General features: G+C 39.1%; 1 protein-coding gene across 1 annotated transcript in view; it reads right to left on the reverse strand.

The window, feature by feature from the left end:
* The window catches only part of RIC-3 (RIC3 acetylcholine receptor chaperone), a 74,644-nt gene that overhangs the window by 36,389 nt on the left and 18,907 nt on the right, over positions 1 to 19,348 (reverse strand). Inside the window, 2 exon segments of the mRNA XM_074098031.1 lie at positions 12,421 to 12,482; positions 12,485 to 12,601. Coding sequence (XP_073954132.1) covers positions 12,421 to 12,482; positions 12,485 to 12,601 — 179 coding nt within the window.

Consider the following 19,348-nt stretch of genomic DNA (forward strand, 5'->3'; position numbering starts at 1 on the left):
TCGTGAATATTTAAAATGGCAAGGTCGGGGCTATAATGGCCGGTGACCTATTAATCACGTCTGACGTCGCCAAATAATCCATCGTCCGCCTGGAGGTGTACGACGAAGTGGCAAACAATAAAATTGTTATTATAGGTACCACTCTGCAATAACTGTTTTTCGATCCTCGAAAACAATTGTCGTGTAATAACCTGTCCTTCCGAAGAACGGGGCCACCAACCACCATCCTTTTTTTCACACGCTTCGACCTCTGTAACTTTACCTACCTACTGTAAGCCCAATTTAAGGTTAAAATGTTAAAACTTTATTTCGATTCCGTGATTCCCGTGGGAACATCGGGATAAAAAGTACCTACTCCAGGCGTCCAGATATCTTCATATCAAATTTCGTCCAAATCCGCTGGTCGTCATACTAAACCTGACAAAACAGGTTGTTTATCCCTAACGCTCGCCCGACACGTAGCTACCACGAAACGCACGTACTACGTGGAAACGATACAGCAGGGCTACTACGAAACTCGAAACTCGAAGTTCGTGTCGTGCGGTCCCTCTGACACTTATACTATTTAATACGAGAGCGAGAGGGACCGTACCGTTTCGAGTTTCGACTTTCGTAGTAGCCCTGCAGAAGTGTATGGAGAGCGATACGTATCTTTTTGTTTCGCCGCTAACAAAATACCTTCGTTCATTGTCCGTTTTTCGCCTGCCCTGGGAACAAACCATAGTTTGCAAATAGACGTATCTAGGTATTGAAAAGTCTGTTTTTGTCATTCGAGTCCCACGCATTTTTTTGAAGTCGGTTTAAAATGTCCCCACACCGTAAATTTTGCTTGGAAGCAGGGCTCTGTTATCACTCATATTTGTGGATACGGCCGTTTAAAGCTTATACAATCACAAGCACCAATATCTGACGCAACGAAGCGCGAGTAAATATCTGCAGAGCTACTACGAAACTCGAAGTTCGTGTCGTGCGGTCCCTCTGACACTTATACTATTTAATACGAGAGCGAGAGGGACCGCGCGACATGAACTTCGAGTTTCGAGTATCGTATTAGCAGGCGCGGCGCACTCCGCGATATAGGTGCGATTCTCAGCACCCCACGATCAAAACACACCACGCCGGCGTGGGTTAACTCACTAGGGCTATGAGCACCGCCCGGCATGCACGCTCGCAATCTCGCTCGAACTAGTCGCGCCGCGTAACGCTACGTGTAGCTGTGTGATTTTCGTGAAACTGGTTCACGATGAGTGCAAAAAAATATTGCATTCATATTTATTTTATTTATATAATCATATTCAGTACATAACGTTACACTAACTAACCCAATTCTGTTCGAAACTATATTAAGTGCGAGTGCGACAAAAGAACAGATGGGTAATTCGCGATTTACCAATGCCCACTGGCGGGCGTACAAAACCTTTGAGGCAGCCGACGACGCATTCGGCACGCGACATTGTACAATTATCCATATTGTGACCGTCGGGGATCGTAGGCGCGTCAATTTAAAAATGCTAGAAAACTAAGTATTTGTCCGAATTTACTCTTAAGTTATATGTGAGTATTATTTTTTTATTGATTTACAACCCTATCCTAAACCAAAACATTGTTGCTGAATAATAACGACCTTCGCGCGCAGCGCTAGAGTTCAATGTTGCTTGGTGGTCCGCGGTGAATTTGCTAATAAAAATTACGTAGGCATATAAAACGGCGGCTTTCGTCAACATCAAAAGAGAGAACATTCTGTACTTGTACTATTACTTATTCTGTGGTAGTAGCCCTGCTGGTACGACTCTATTTCTAGAGCCGGTAGGACGTGTCAGATACTTTTGCACGCTCCACTGTGGCAGATATTATTAATGCATGACTGTACAATGATATCTAAAAATTTGTATGGAACCCTTTTTTATAGCAATTGAATGAAGGAAGCGAGCTATCCTGCGCGAGAGTCTATTTCTGCGCTGTGTGTCTAGGCCGCGCGATGTGGGGCGCGAGTGTCGTGACCAATGCCGTGCGAACTTGATAGATGCGCGAATCTATTCGGGCCAGGCTGTGTAACTTTAACACTCATTGGGTGTCCCGCGGCTGTACCACATGGAGGGAAAGTGTATTAAATATTGTAGATACACGATTTTATTGAAAGAAGACTTCATTTTCATTTTTAACCGACTTAAAAAAGGAGGTTATCAATTCGGTTGTTTTTTTTTTAATGTTTGTTACCTCAGAACTCCGTCATTTATGAACCGATTTGAATTTTTTTTTTGCGTTCGTTTAGGAATGTCTTCAATTAGGTCTCATAAGCACCAAATCAGGATCTGATGATAGGATCTTAAGGAACTCGAGGAAACTTTTCAAATGTTTTAGGGACACCTATAGTAAATTGGACATATATTTAGTAGTAACTCGTGCATTTGCTCTTGAAAATCATCATTTGGTGAAGTGGAACTGATGATGAAGACCACAGTTGACCATCGGAGTTAGGTACTACTCAATAACAAGTATTTCACGGGTTGAATTTTAATTACTTTGACACAGTTGCTAAGCAATTTATGCTCCTCGTAATGCATATGGTAAAACGGGTGGTGAAGCACCAGGACTCTTCAATAATGAACGTCTCTCTCTGCATCGGAAAAAGCAATCTTTCGTAAAAGGTGACGAGCAGTTGATATTGAACTATTGTATCTTAGATTATTTAAAATAAAAAGCGTGAAAAAAATAATTTTATAACAAAAAATTTAACCAACTAAAAAAACCCATGAAAATAATTTTCTACCAGTCTGAAGTCACTCACAACGAAAGCCAGCGCTGGGCTGCACGGCTAATACACTGGAACCGCTTTGCGATTTCGCAAAAAAGTCGCTTTAAAAAAAATCAATGCATAGTGTGTAGGTTTGTACCTTCTTAAGGGGCTACCCGAGGTTTTCATCGATTTTGACAAGTTTTGAATCGTATCTCCTACTTTTGCACTACAGATAGAATTATAAGTCAAACGGCTATCGGTTCTCCAATCTTTTATCTCCATTTTTGTCTACCAGATTAAAAAAAAAACTTAATTTTATATGATTTTTTTAAACATTGTCTGAAAAACACACTTATTTCGTATCTCTATTGACGTGAAAGATCTAACATATACGAAATCTATATATTTGGGTTCGTCTTTGACGTCTAAAACTGGTCGAGGGTTTTCATTTGAAACTAATTAAGACAAAAGTTATGACCAGAAAACCAGTTTTTTGGCCTAAAATTGTTCAACTTTGATGCCAAATATCTCGAAAACAATGAACTTTGAAGTAAATATGAGATACCATATTGCTTAAAGCTGCTGTTGTTAATATAATAAGCTACAAAAATCATTAGAAAATTAAGGAATTCAGATTGAAGGTCTTTGGCAATTATGTACAAGTAGCGAAGCCTCTTCAGAACGGTAAGTTGGTGCAGCACGCACGCTGCAATTTTTTGTACGCAAAACCAGATTCGGTTTCGGTTCTAGTTTTTTGGGATTTTCTGCCGAAACCGATTTTTCAGTCCGATACTGTCCTAACAAGCAAGTTTAGTAGCGAGGTAAAAGGTTGTAGCTAGCCCCCGTAATCTGGACAATTTAGTCACAAAAGTAATTCTTAGAAAAAAAAGTTTAAGGACCATTTTTGTAGATAATTTTAAGATCTATAATTTTGCCTAGGCTACTTTTAGAGAAATCTTACCGTTTTCGAAAAATAAAAACTTTAATTTTGACCTTTGACCCCGAATAACTTTTTTAGCACACATGGGATCAATGGGGACTTTTGACACTTTATTCCTAATGGTGTACCCGAGGTCTCCGCCAAAATTCACCTTTGTCGGAATTTATGTAAATTAAAATGTCTATTGACCGGAGTACCTACCGACAGTAAAATTGGGATGCATAGAGGAGGGATGTTATAAGTTCTGTCAAATTAAATCTTAAACATGGTCGCCCTCAAAACGGATAAACAGATTTCAGATATTTTGTCTCTCTCTTTCTCCGTGTCTGTGTGTGTGTGTTTTGTCGAGGCGATAAGCCGTAAACGCAACAAAAAAACGTTTCGAAATATTTACCACCCATTTCAAAGGCTGTCATTACAAAAATCGCATGCCGTTAGTATCGTGATTCTTCCGCTAACATCTGATCTAACATCAAGTAACTTGGAACAACATTGTTTGAAAAGAAACACGTGAGTCGAACGCTTTAGCTTCAGACATTTACCAACGCAGAGTGCCCGTGGCTCCGCAACGAGCCTTCTCCCCGAACAACCACAAATCTGGGCAATACTGCGGTTAGACGAGCGTACAATAGCAGCATTTCTAATTTTACATGTCTTTCATATGTTAATGACAGCGTCGTTGTTAAATATGGTCATTTGTGTTCATCTGTTTCTTAAATTTGGGGCTGAGTTTTTAGCTCTCTTAACTGTTTGCTTATTTGTCTCAATAACAATTTACGGTTTGGCTTCAGATATTTTAGCTCGTTTTTAGGGTTCCGGAGCCAAAATGGCAAAAACGGAACCCTTATAGTTTCGCCATGTCTGTCTGTCTGTCTGTCCGTCCGTCCGCGGCTTTGCTCAGGGACTATCAATGGTAGAAAGCTGTAATTTTGCACGGATATATATGTAAACTATGCCGATAAAATGGTACAATAACAAAACTAAAAAAAAAAATTTTTTTCTGATCCAACCCTATAGTGTGGGGTATCGTTGGATAGGTCTTTTAAAACCATTAGGGGTTTGCAAAGACGACTTTTCGTATCATTGATTTTTTTTTTAAATATTCGACTTTAAAGTGCAAATTTTCAATAAAATCGAGCGTCCGTCCCCCCCGCCCCTCTAAAAACTAAACCGGTGGGTGGAACAATTTGTAAAAATTCAGGATGGTAGTAAGTATATCAAACTTTCAAGGAAAACTATAACGGCTAATTTTGCTTGAGAATTATTAGTAGTTTTACTCTTAAATAGCAGCCTAAGGTATAAAATATACCTAAACTTGGAAGATTCCGTATAAAACACGAAACTTATTTTTTTCGTAATGGCTACGGAACCCTATTTTGGGCGTGTCCGACACGCTCTTGGCCGGTCTTTTTAAACGTATGCGCATACTACGAGTGCCAGGGTGACCTGGAAAACATATGTGAACGAGCTATGGCGAACTTCGCCATAACATAAAGCTCATAGACATGAATTCCGAATACTCACATTGTGCGAGGCTGGGTTCGAACCTTGATAAGCCGTAGCCCGTAGCAAAACAACCACTACCGCGAATTAATTTTACCAACCAAATGCAATACTATACAGTTACCAGTAAACACTCAACATAACTATGCCTGGACAGTGCGTATGCGACTCTAGATAGAACACTGTCGCAGGGAGCTTCTGCTACCTTTATCGAGATTTTTTTGATAAATGCGGCAAACGCTGACTGCAACAACTAGTCAAGGTAGCCGCGATGCCGTTTGTTCCCGTCAATGGATAACTTTTTGAAACTTTGCCAAGAAGTTGTATGTCAGGGCATAGCTTGTAAACCAACTGCATTGCACTGCTCGTGGAGGTTGCTATAGAAAAAAATTGTGAGAATGATGAAGAAAACCAAATAGAGAAAAGTATATACATATAGGTAGACTTATGTGCTTTCTTTATTTAAAATTAAACAAGTTTTTGGTAAAAAAAACATTTTTAATACAAGCTTTTTTTGCTGACTGTACTTTTTGACGACTTTACTAGCATTGTCACCCAAACTATAATTACATATCAAATTTCAAGTCCATGCTATTAACCATTGAAGAGTTCCGTCCTGCGGAGACGATCCTGGCCGGACCAGTCACTACCAGATTATTGATTGTCACGAAAGACACAGACAGACAGACACCGGGACAGGTGAAACTAAATAAAAGCTTGTAGCAAAGTTCAATATCTCAAAAACGTCTAAATCGATTTTGATGAAACATATCTAAGAACCATCGCTAGAAAACCTACTTTCAAATAAAAACAACCGCATTCAAATCGGTTCACCCATTTAAGAGCTACGGTGCCGCAGACAGACACACAGACACACATAGCGGTCAAACTTAAAACACCCCTCTTTTTGCGTCGGGGGTTAAAAAGAATAACATGATTGACTAATACATTAACTGACATGTATTTCAAATTAGTATTTATTTTTCTGCTTGGGAGTATAATTTCGAGTTGTCGATTTTCCATTAGTACTCAATGGCAGTAAATCTTTTTGCCATCGTAACTATAATATTTTACATACTTAGTGGCTTTATCCTGTTTAGTGACTTACTTAGTAGTTACAATAGTACGTACTATACTGCCATATCACAAACTAGTACAAGATCACAAAGCCCGAAAATAATGAGTATGACATCATGCGCGTAATGTACATTCTTTATAAGGATCTGGTGCAATTGAAAAGATAGTACAGTCGAGGAAATTGAATCGCGTACCAGCAGGGCTACTACGAATCTCGAAACTCGAAGTTCGTGTCGTGCGGTCCCTCTCGCTCTCGTATTAAATAGTATAAGTGTTTGAGGGACTGCACGACACGAACTTCGAGTTTCGTAGTAGCCCTGCACGATGTGACCTTCTCATAGTCAAATTCGCTATAATTTTTTGGCAGATGTATGGAATGTTAATATGACATCAGTAGCAAATTCGGTTCTGGCATTGTTGGTCACAATTCTACTCTACCTAACACTCCTCGCGGGCGCTCGTCGCTGCACCTAAGTACCTAACTACATTTTGATGCCATATGATAAGATAACAATCTATCTACTTATCTTGTTTCGACGAACAGTTGTTCGGTGAACTGATACAATTACGTAACAAACAATCGACTAAATGTAAATCTTCATATCGCTATTCTACCATATCCTACCGACTACTCGGCGAAATAAATAAAAGAAGCAACGAAATTATACCAAACGTTGCTCGGCCAAATGAAAAACCTGCCAATAGTTGTCTGCGAAACGAAAATCTGCGTAATTAAACTCGGCGAAGCGACAGCGCACCGTTATTGCGTGATTGAATAACAAACATCCAAACATCTTCACAAACTTTCACATTTATAATATTAGTAGGATAGGCTTATTTGGTTGGTACTTTTATATTGTGTGTGATTATTTTCATTATTTGAAATGTACAGCGCATTGGCATCAACTGTACCTAATGCTATAAATTTTCATTGATAAATAAAGAAATTGAGCGGCTATGTAATTTATTTACAGGTGTACATAGGGTGTTACGAGCCTAAGCCTCAAAAAACCACCTTGTAGGTATATCACGTGAACATTTTAGAGAGCGTTCTAGAAAGTGTGACTTCGTAGTTTCATAATTTATTTAACGTGCCAACTCCTTTGACTTGGGCCAATCGCAGGCAACGTCGCAACTAGCCGCGTATGCGCATAGCATACAACGTTACTCTAGGGTTGTCACAAAATTTGTGACAACGTACAATATCGAAACTACAAAATACGTTATTTATAGGAGGCCAATCTAAAGTGTTGCACATTTAATTCGCTTATGAATGGCACAATAATAAAAAACCGGCCAAGAGCGTGTCGGACACGCCCAAAATAGGGTTCCGTAGCCATTACGAAAAAATTAAGTAATATTTTTCTAAGGATTTCGTATTTTATACGGAATCTTCCAAGTTTAGGTATATTTTATACCTTAGGCTGCTATTTACTCATAAACTACTAATAATTCTCAAGCAAACTTAGCCGTTATAGTTTTCCTTGAAAGTTTGATATACTTACTACCATCCTGAATTTCTTCAAATTTTTCCACCCACCGGTTAAGATTTTAGAGGGGGGGAAGCTCGATTTCAATGAAAATTTGCACTTTAAAGTTGGATATTTCGCAAACATATCACTGAATCGTCTTAGCAAACCCCTAATGATTTTAAAAGACCTATCCAACGATACCCCACACGATAGGGTTGGATGAGAAAAAAAAACACCCCCACTTTACGTCTATGGGAGGTACCGCGTTACGGCGATGGGAAGGCGGCAGGTTCATGGGGGCGCCAAATCCTTGAGACAAGAAATGAGCAAGAGAAGAAAAATACTACTCGATCAGTTTTAACAGTTTTTCTCAAATACTGAAGGGAGGGGGCGCCACCATCTAGGTTTTGCCCCGGTTCGAAAAAATCGTAGGTGGGATAATCAACTATTTTACCGACACTTTGGGCGTCTCCTGCGTTACCAAAATTGTCTCTGGCGTAACCAAAAAATCGTACTTCTAACAAGATATTATACGGTTTAATAGGTTGAACTTACGTAGGATGGCATGTATTCATGTACACCATCTATTAAATTACAGAAAAAACATGTTTATTTACAAAATCTGCAATTTTTTGAAAAATGTCGCGGACAGATTAGTGTCCGTAAAAAAGTTGATTGACCCAGATCCGGGGCTGCCTACAAAATGCCCTATATTATTCTGTCTTTCCTTATGTCTAACCGAAACCCAAACGAAAACAAAGAGTTAACAATACTATAAAGAGCAATAAGAGAGTTTGCAATAGCTATTCGATGTTATTTTTATTCTTTCCATCTAATGTATTTTTATGTGTATCGAATATGTCTAAATAATTTTTTCTCTATCTCTCTATCTCTCTCTCTCTCAATAAAGAGTTTACATTACAATACAATACAAAACCGATTTTGGTTTGTGCGTCAATTTTGGCCGAAACCAAAACATTATTGAACGCTACTCTAGTAAATTCAGACTATTTAACTCATTCTAAGTTTGCTTTGAGTTGAATATATAGGCCACCTGTCAACCCTACAGAGTTCAAGTAGACCTGTTCACTCGTTTGTTTTAAAATTACCTCATGTGTGTACGTCCTACTCTTCTAGACGAGTTCGACAACTGTCCGAACAGTGGTGGATTGTTCACGTTTTGTTTTGTAACGTTTACGCAATCTGTTAAAATACTGTCAGGTTTCTATAGGCCTGAGGTCACCGCCCAATCATTTGCATACGGGCATAGAGGCATTGTCGTTTACCTAAGAACGGATTCTAACTGTCCGACCAAACATTCTGTCTCGGTTTCGGCAAATTTCGGCGTAAAATTGCAGTTGCTTTTTGGTATACACCGTGTTTTTCTTGATTTTCGTTAACCTTAACTGTTTGAAAGAATGAAATGTTTTTTCATACATAGTACACAAACTTAACGATTGAAATTGACGTGACACATAAGAGACATCAAAATAACTTACATTTTTAAACATTCTTTTGCAAACTATGCGTGAATAAAACACTTTAGCAAACGGACTTTAAAAAATCGTTATAAATTAAAAACCTTCATACTGTTTTAGTACGTATTATTAATTATCATAATTCTTAGCTACCTTTTAAACAGAAAGAGTTATATACTTAGTTCACTAGTGTCTTGTCTTGTAGTGTCTTGTGTTTGAAGGAATTAACTTTATTTGACCTGATAAATGTTTGACCCTTATAGTTAACGGAAATCAAGAATAGCACGTTGTAGATTCGGTTTCGGTATAAAACCGACTGGAACTGATACTTGATTCGTGGGCGTGCCTGCAGGGCTACTACGAAACTCGAAGTTCGTATCGTACCGTCCCTCTCGCTTTCGTATTAAATAGTATAAGTGTCACAGGGACCGCACGACACGAACTTCGAGTTTCGAGTTTCATAGTAGCCCTGCTGAGCAATCAGCGGCGTGCACTGCACTAGCTACTACGTTGCTATTCCACACGAAATAGATACAAATTGTAACGCATAATGGTTCGCCATCGTATTTTATCGGAAAAGTTCGGATTTGTCGTCTCTCAATTAGTTTCAATAGCCATCGTTCAACCGTACATTTTTGTGCGAGGCGCGCTCGCGCATCAAGGGCTCTGCACAAATGATTTACTGTCATTCGGTGCTAATGGAAAATCGTCCACTTGAATTGACTTTTTTGAATTTGGGCCAAAATGAAAAATCAACCAAAGTGAATTTTGTCAAAATGTAATTGTGCTGAAAAATATTTAAAACCAAATCTATTTTTGTTGTAAATTAATTAAGCCCAAATGGAATATTGTCCATTATAAATTAAGCAGCAAAAAGTGAATGTTGCCTAAATCAACACTTAAATGTAGGCCCAAAACAAATGATTTCAGGTTGAACATATTTAAAATTCGTTATATTTTTGAATTTACGTAATAAAGTGGTCGTTCTTTTTTCGGTATACCTACATCAAATTTGACAATTATACCATAAGACAAGGTTCTATTTTCGGCGATATTCAGGATGGAAAATTTTCCTTGTTGATGTATTTCAAATCGTCATTTTTCTGCTTTGACGTATAATTTCGACTTGTCCATTTTCCATTTGAAGTAAATCGTACAAATTTTTAAGCAATAAGGTCGCCTTTTGCTTACCTTGTAATTTTCTATCTGTGTACCTGTTTTCTGTATCGCTTAGGTACTAATGTGGTATCCAATTGTACAACATTTTCTCAGCTCAACACAAAAGCTAATGTTAATATTGATTAGGCATTTTAAACTACAGTAGTTCACTAGTCACGTGTTAGAAGGCGAGCAAAGCTGTTCCAAACGTGTTAGTAATAAAAAGGAGTTCCCAATGGACAAGCATTGTTTGTTTGGGATATATTGTGAGAAGTTGACGTCGAATAAGGAGGGAAATACTTTTGAATCAGTGTAAGAGCGGTTACGCGCTACGTCCGATCCGCATCCGTGAAAAAACGGCCAGTAATAATCGTAGAAGGGTGCTTGTGCAATACAAGGACCGGACTGGGAAAAAACGACCCGGAATGGGGAAAAGTAAAATTTCGGACGGTAATTATGTAGTTAGGGCACAAACTAGTAAGTAAATCTATATCGGGTATGACCCGTGTGGTGTCGGGTTAGAATTACGAGTACACCTCTCCATTTCTTCCGTGGGTGTCGTAAGAGGCGACTGTGGATATTGGTTAAGGTATACCTACCGTAGGCGACAGGCTAGCAACCTGTCAATATTGTACCGTTTTTGTCAAACTTAAAACCTAAAATTGCTAGTGGCTCCGAAGCGGTAACGTTTCGTGTGCTCTGTGCTTACACCATTTGGGAATACAAGTGTTTGTGTGTGTGGCACACCATAAATTTACATACTAGTTTGTGCACTGTATCTGATAATTTTACCGTCCGACATTCTACTTTTCCCCTTCCCGGGCCGTTTTTTCCGGTCCGGTCCTTGTAGTGCACTTACAAGCGCCCAAACTGTATGAAAATGTATGCACTAGATCGGAGAGAAATCGGGTGACGGAACCATACCTTTCTAAGACTACTCCGGACCGTATTTTCCGGATTCGGATTCGGATCGGACGTAGTGTGAAACCGCTCTAAGCCATTTCATACAGATCTTGACACTATTCGTTCAAATGATAAGACTTTGCTATTCATAAATAGTCTTCTGTGAAGAGAAAAGGAAGTTTTGAAAGAGAGACATGGCAGTGTTTTGGTGGGGCGTTAGAGGGACACTGTATACATCTCGGCCTATACATTCCACTGCAGGATACAGGCCTCTCAGATCGAGGCTTGGGCGTAGTTTCCAGAGTGGCCAGAGTAAAACTAAGACCACACAATAGTTACTGCCATTATTGCGTAACAGATTACACTTCTGTTTGATTGATAGCTGCTATCTATATATCTATCCGTGCCGTGCCCTGTTCTATAACACGACGGACCCATCTCTTCCCGTGGGTGCCGTAAAAGGCGACTAAGGAACCTAACGCGAGATTGGGCAGCGCTCTTTTGCCAGCTACAAACTCTCGACTCCAGCTGTGCGGTGTGGAAAACAAAGGGAAATCAACACTATTTTCCCAAGAAAGTCGTGAATGATCCTCATTCAATGACCAAGAGCACTATATCAAGAGTGTATTATTAGTAACTTAGAAGAGAAGATCTATTCTCTCTTTCCAAGTCAACGATAACGACGGGGAAGTATACTTTGTAGTTTGTTGTATGGAGTGACGCTGCACTGGAAAGACCGTTCCACCCTCGTAGTTACTACATACCGATTGTATCCGCTGAGTACACAGAACAAATAAGAACAGGAATAGAAATGTCATGTGTATTTCCTCACACAATCAATGTCGACAGCTTTTAGCCTCTTCATGTCAGCAAGCTCACGTTTTTTTGTTTCTCCGTAGGTTTTAATAGATTATCGATGCTCAACAATGAAATATGCATAGTCTGTTTTGAATCATTATCTCCATTGTTTGAGCAGTTATCTTACAGACTAAACTGGCAAAATTAACAAATGGCTTTTTAGCCACATGTGCGGTCGTATTGTTAAGCTCGCGTTGACATGTTTATCCTTCTTATCTGTTCTGTGGCTAGGTCCATTAGCAACTCCTCCCTGCATCCAGCGAAGCCACCACAATCAAATTTCCTTCCACTGACCTTGATATCCAGCTCTGTTTCAAAGTAGACGCTTAAGGGGGATCGTACCCGAGCATGGGGGGCATGGTGACGGGGACCCTGGACGGGGGGGTCGGCGCCCCCGGGGGGATGGCGCGCCCTCGCTCCCGGAGGGCGGGGTGGGGCCCGACGCCGCGGATCGGCGACCGCTCTTGCTTCACCGCTGTGGAGGCACAAATGTGGTTGTGGAATACAAGAATGGTTAGCATATGGTGGGTGTTTTAGGTGGTGTTAGGAATATAACATGGGAAGTAACAAGGTAGCTAGATAATAGATAAGATTTTAGAACAGTATAATACCTAAAGTTTAGTAAATTTACTATTTGTATGATGGGTTGAGAGAAATAGTGGCTGTATAAGAGATTCCATTGAGAGATGGCAGAACAAAATGGAATTTCCCCGCAGTAAAAAAAACAAAGCCAACAGTATGATTTGAAATAAGCATCGGAATTACTCTAAACGGGAACCAAATATTTTTAAAGAACTGCCAAAGATACTCTTATAAATATATAACACAGTTTAACAATGATTAATTACATAATCATAATAAAGCTATGTTAAGTATATTACGCTATTATAAATTATATAAAGCAATATTATGTTATAAACACATCTTGTTTACAATATAGACAGGTGCAGTTAATATACAGCAGATACGTTAAACATCACTGTTAGTACAAACACATAACCATCATATACGTAATAAAAAAAATAAAGAAGGTTAGTTATATTATCACAATATAATGCAAGCATCTTGATAATATTATCCACAATAATTACTGGAATTACGTATATTTCTAAAACAAAAGTTTTCAGATGCAGATGGGAAACGAACCCCCGGTTCTTCACCGGAGTGTGCCAAATACACCACGTCACCGCTTTTAAATTATTTTCACAGCTTTTCGTAGTCGTTTAAATTTTTGGTATTTTTTTGGAACCATTTATTTCTTTACTAGCTTTTGCCCGCGGCTTCGCCCGCGTAGAATTCGGTTATCGCGGGAACTGTGCATTTTTCTGGGATAAAAAGTAGCCCATGTCACACTTTGACCCATAAACTATCTCTTTGCCAAAAATCACGTCGATTCGTCGCTCCGTTTCGACGTGAAAGACGGACCAACATACACACAAACACACACACTTTCGCATTTATAATATTAATATGGATATGGATAGACTGAGCTCGGAAACTACTTAGTTAGGTACCATCAGCCAAATAAGTGGTCTATCAGGGTCTATCAATTTTTACCCGACTGCCCGAAGGAGGGTTATGTTTTTAAACAAGTTCCTATCAAATGAATATGTCGCTAAAGTCGAACTTTCAAGTTGACAGACACGTCTATTAAAAAAAAAATATCATGGGACACTTTGACACCAATTGACCTAGTCCCAAACTAAGCAAAGCTACTAGGCAACGGATAAACACACTTAAGTATATACATAAATACATATTAAACACCCAAGACCCGAGAATAAACATTCGTATTATTCATACAAATATCTGCCCCAGCCGGGAATCGAACCCAGGACCTCAAGCTTCGTCAGATTCTCTAACAACTTGGCCATCCGTCAAAAAATATTATTATTATAATGTATTGGCATTATTGTTTTATCACATCATCATCCCAGCCTATATACCCACTCCCTATATGTCCCACTGCAGGGCACATCAGAATGAGAGGGTTTGGGCAGTAGTACCCACGCGGGCCCAGTGCGGATTGGGAACTTCACACACACCATTGAAATGCTTCGCAGGTTTGTGCAGGTTTCCTCACGATGTTTTCCTTCACCGTAAAGCACGTGGTAAATTTCAAATGTAATTCCGCACATGAATTCCGAAAAACTCAGAGGTGCGAGCCGGGGTGAACCCACGACCTCTGCTTGGATAGGTCAAACCACTCGGCCACCAACGGCTTCGGCTTCGGCTTGTTTTATCACATACAAACGATTATCAACTTTAGGGTGGTAGACTGGTAGACCATAATCTGGCTGATGGTACCATATGCGCGGTCGAATTTTAAACTTGCGCGACATTTTCTATTCACCTCATTACTAGTTTCATCATCCACATAAATTGAAATAACGTAACAGTACTCAAAAGCAACATCACATCACGGAAAAGGAACACGATCATAATTTCTATGACACAGAGTCTATTTCTAGGCACTATGGGTTCATAAAACTTCATAATGAACAATAAAATTAGGCTAAACACGTCATATCCTAATAACGCATTCCGTACAGACTTACACGCGTTTGTAGTTGTTAGCAGAGTTAAAACCTGCCAAGTGTGTGTCGGGCCAGCGCATAGGGTTCCGTACTAATATGCGACAAACACTAACAGGTATTAAATTTCGATCGAGTATTACTATGATAGTTTGTATTTGGATTTTTCAATCTAACGGTTTAGCTTGCTTGTAACAAACAATAATAAGCACTATAAAATGGAATTTTTCGCTAAATCGATAAATGGTCTTCAAAAGGTCACATTCAATGTGTTTGAAAGACCTTTTAAACTTCCTAATCTATCCTAACCTATCTTCTCTGTTCGCGTAACTAGGGGGGGGACCTTACTTAAAACTAAGCATTTTTTTATTTCTGGAAAACTGCATTGTTCCCGCTGCATTGATGGTGGTGACAATTGGGTTTGTGTGTGTACGTGAGTGTGTGTGTGTGTGTGTGTATACCTACAGTGTAGAGACGGATGAGTTGTTTGAAGTTTGAACACACATTGCTGCATAGACGTAGGCTATCCTAAGGTCGCCTCTTATTTGTTCAAACAAATTTCACTTTTGTCTATTGTCTTTTTCTTCCACAAAACCTCTACAAGCTTCTAACCAACGCCAGCACCCATAATTTGACCCACATCGCCAATTGGGGCATTACCTAATTTGTAAAATAAACCATATGGGCCGCCAAGGTCCGCAGATGCTAACCAGCGTTACAGGCATGTGCACAAACAAACATCTGGTTTGAAGTGCTGAGAATTAGGATATTATAAATGCTCTTAGATGATAATAGCTAGAGCCTTCTTGGGAAAGACTATAAAAGTCAATCTAAATCACATAAGCTGCGTGTGGTTGGTTGGCATGTCGTTTCTCACCGTGTACTAAGTTGCTTTAATTTTTAGGGAGCCGTACCTGATGAGTGACCAATGAAACCCTCTGCAGTACGGAACTCTTTAACGGTTAATGGCGCCAACTTGAACTTTGGTTTGACGGAATGCAGGTAACCTAACCTAACTAACTTAGAAAAGTAAAAAAACGGCTGAAGCGATTTTTAACCCCCGACGCAAAAAGAGGGGTGTTATAAGTTTCACCGTTATGTATGTCTATATGTCTGTCTGTCTGTGTGTCTATCTGTGGCACCATAGTTCTTAAATCGGTCCACCGATTAGAATGCGGTTTTTTTAATTTGAAATCCGGTTTTTTAGCGACGGTTCTTAGACATGTTTTTATCGAACAGCTAAGAACCACCGCAAGGACAAACACCTACACGTAAAAAAACTGCATCGAAATCGGCCTATCCGTTTGAGAGCTACGAAGCCATAGACAGACAAACAGACATTGGCGTCAAACTTATAACACCCCTCTACTTGCGTCGGGGTTTAAAACTACATACAGACTCCTTCTTTTTTGAAGTCTGTTAAAAATTTGCTTCCATTTTGTCGACTGGTCTTCTAGGTTAAGTTTAGAATGCGTGAAGGAAATGCTCACGCGCATGCCGTTGTCGAAACCGCCGTGTGACGTATACACTTAGTACTATTAGTTTGTGCGGTTCGGGTGTGGTCATTGGACATCTTGTTGACTTTCTTTTCGCTTGGAACATTCCATGCGAGGAAAAATACTTAAAACGCACCTGAAAATACTATTACGACGCACTACGGTCCGTACAATAGGCACAACAAAATCGCATGACGCGTAGTACCTAGAAGTATAACATTAAAAAAACCGACCAAGAGCGTGTCGGATCGGACACGCCTGAAATAGGGTCCCGTAGCCATTACGAAAAAAATAAGTAATATCTATCTAAAGATTTCGTATTTTGTACGAAATATTCCAAGTTTAGGTATATTTTATACCTTAGGCTGCTATTTACTCATAAACTACTAATAATTCTCAAGTAAACTTAGCCGTTATAGTTTTCCTTGAAAGTTTGATATACTTACTACCATCCTGATTTTTTTCAATTTCTTCCACGCACCGGTTTAGATTTTAGAGTGGGGGGGACGCACGATTTTAATGAAAATTTGCACTAATGGTTTTAAAATACCTATCGAACGATACCCCACACTACAAGATTGGATGAGAAAAAAAATCACCCCCACTTTACGTCTATGGGAGATACTCTAAAAAAAATTTGTTTTGCATTTTTTATTGTAGGTACCATTTTGTCGGCATAGTTTACATATATATTCGTGCAAAATTAAAGCTTTCTAGCATTGATAGTCCCTGAGCAAAGCCGCGGACGGACGGACAGACAGACAAAAATGGCGAAACTATAAGGGTTCCGTTTTTGCCATTTTAGCTACGGAACCCTAAAAACCTGTACAGTGCGGCTCCGTACAAATTTCTAGGTATGTATCTATGAATAATGAATATACAGTGTTAGCAAAACTCTTTTTTTTCCTAAGCAAAATGTACGCAGTGTGGGGTGATAAATTTAAGATTTTCACTTTTCTTACGGGTTGTGAAAATCTATCGAGAAAGTTTCGGCCAAAACTAGAATCAGGGTGTAAGTTGTTCCGATAAGCCACTAGTTATAAAACCCAAGTATTTCTAAGCCGGCAACGCATATGTAGGTTTGCGTGAACATGAAGTCACGAGTTTGACAGCCGGCAACGAATGAGTCAAGTCATGGAAACTTACAGAAAACTTGCGGATTGTTTTCTGAAATTTCCAGAAACTAACCGACGCTGAAAAGAATTTTCAGACACTACATTACCATCAGCTCATTATACTTCATGACAGCCGTCACCGAGCGGTATTGTTTTCAGTAGTTAAGTTTTATTTCAAAATTGGTAATTTTAGAGTAGGTTAATTTGAATCAGCGCTAAATAATATGGACAATTTGGTCATAAAAGTAGTAGTCAAATTACAAAAATTCCGGCAAAGCTGAATTTTGGTGAAGACCTTGGGTACACCATTAGGAATAAAGTGTCAAAAGTCCCCATTGATCCCATGCGTGCTAAAAAAAAGTTATTCGGGGTCAAAGGTCACAATTTCAGGTTTATTTTGTTTTTTCTTTTATTTTTTTCGAAATCGATAAGTTTTATCAAAAAGAAGCCTAGGCAAAAATTATAGACCTTAAAATTATCGACAAAAATGGTCCTTAAATTTTTTCTGTTCTAATAGAACGTGACTCCTTCAACTTTTAGAATGGCGAATTCTCAGGCCTGGATGACATTTGACCCCCAACAACTTTTTAACTACACATGGGACCAATGGAGACTTTTGACACTTTATTCCTAATGGTGGTGTACGGGGTGTACCCAAGGTCTCCACCAAAATTCAGCTTTGTCGGAATTTATGTAAATTGAAATGTCTATATTGACCGGAGTAAAAACTAATACAATGCTTCTTTATGACATCTGAATATATGAACACACTTTTCTGAAGGGAAGCGAGGTTAGGCATATTAACGCTATGGAAGACGTGACGCCGTTAGTTACGACGTGAACTAGAGACTAACCCATGGAATACTCGTAGAGGATCGCAATTCATTTATCGTTCATTGATTAGTCGACCTTTATTTACTCTTTAGGGGGGCGTACAGGTCAATCGTCCAGTGCATCGCGCATGCAGGGGCCCAAATATACTATTTATATTTTTTAAATGTCCCGTTAACATCAAAAAAATAACTACTTTGCACACGGCAGTAGGGCCTTGCCAAGATTTGCCGTGCGCAGTCTCGCAACGCCGCTACTTTATTTCTGAATCTAACAAGAAAAGGCGCTGCAATAAAAACTTCAGGAAATCCCTTCCCAACCTCAAGACTTTCTAGTACTTTGTTCGCTGTTCTCCTTCTAACGCCGTAAGTACTTGCCCATAGAAGCGCAGAACTTGTTCAAGTTATACACGTTTGTCAAGAACAAAGGTCCGGCCATATTGTCACACGGTAAGGTCACGCGCAATCGTGACGCGCCCATCAGCTTTGCTGTTACTAGGTCATACGACTTGATAATTTAGTTAGCCGTACGCAAAACATTTGTACGTGAATTTTTAACGCGAGGCAAAGTCAAGCGTGGGCAAGTGCGCACGAAAAAGGCCGTACTGTCTAACGTACTGATGTTGGCGATCGCATTCATCATCTCTTTCTATCTTCATCTTATACTGTATGATAGAAAGAAGCGGTAAAAACGATTGATACCAAGTATGTTAGACAATAAAGCATTAGTAGAACACAAGTAACCGACGCTTTGTCGATTAAAGTCCGGGCTGTCCGGAGTCCAGATTCATCCCATCGTTAGGGAAGAAATGTTTGTAGAGTTGAGTAAGGCCCGTGCACACACAGATAGAAATTATATCTTTCTTTAAGACGTAAATATATCTTGAAGCCTATTTTTTAAAGCAATTATTATATATCTTATCCAAAAATACTTTACTTGGTTCAAATTACTAATCCGCATTGTTTAAAAAAATTTAATTTCTTTTTAGGAATTTCCAAAACTATTAGTACAAAAAATATAGTTTTAAACTGAAAATGACTTTCTTTAATCTACTGTCTATAAATTCTTAACATTAAAGTGAACATTCTATTACGTAGGTATTTAATCAAAGAATTTTAATTTTGAACGAACCATCACCGCATATTTAATTTAATAAATACCTGTCGTCTTTGTTAAAGAACGTTGAGTTTCTCTGACCAAAACAATATTTTTAATTTAAAATTCTTGAGTCTTCATTCAAATATTT

This window comes from Choristoneura fumiferana, chromosome 14 (assembly GCF_025370935.1).
Source record: "Choristoneura fumiferana chromosome 14, NRCan_CFum_1, whole genome shotgun sequence".
NCBI lineage: Eukaryota > Metazoa > Arthropoda > Insecta > Lepidoptera > Tortricidae > Choristoneura > Choristoneura fumiferana.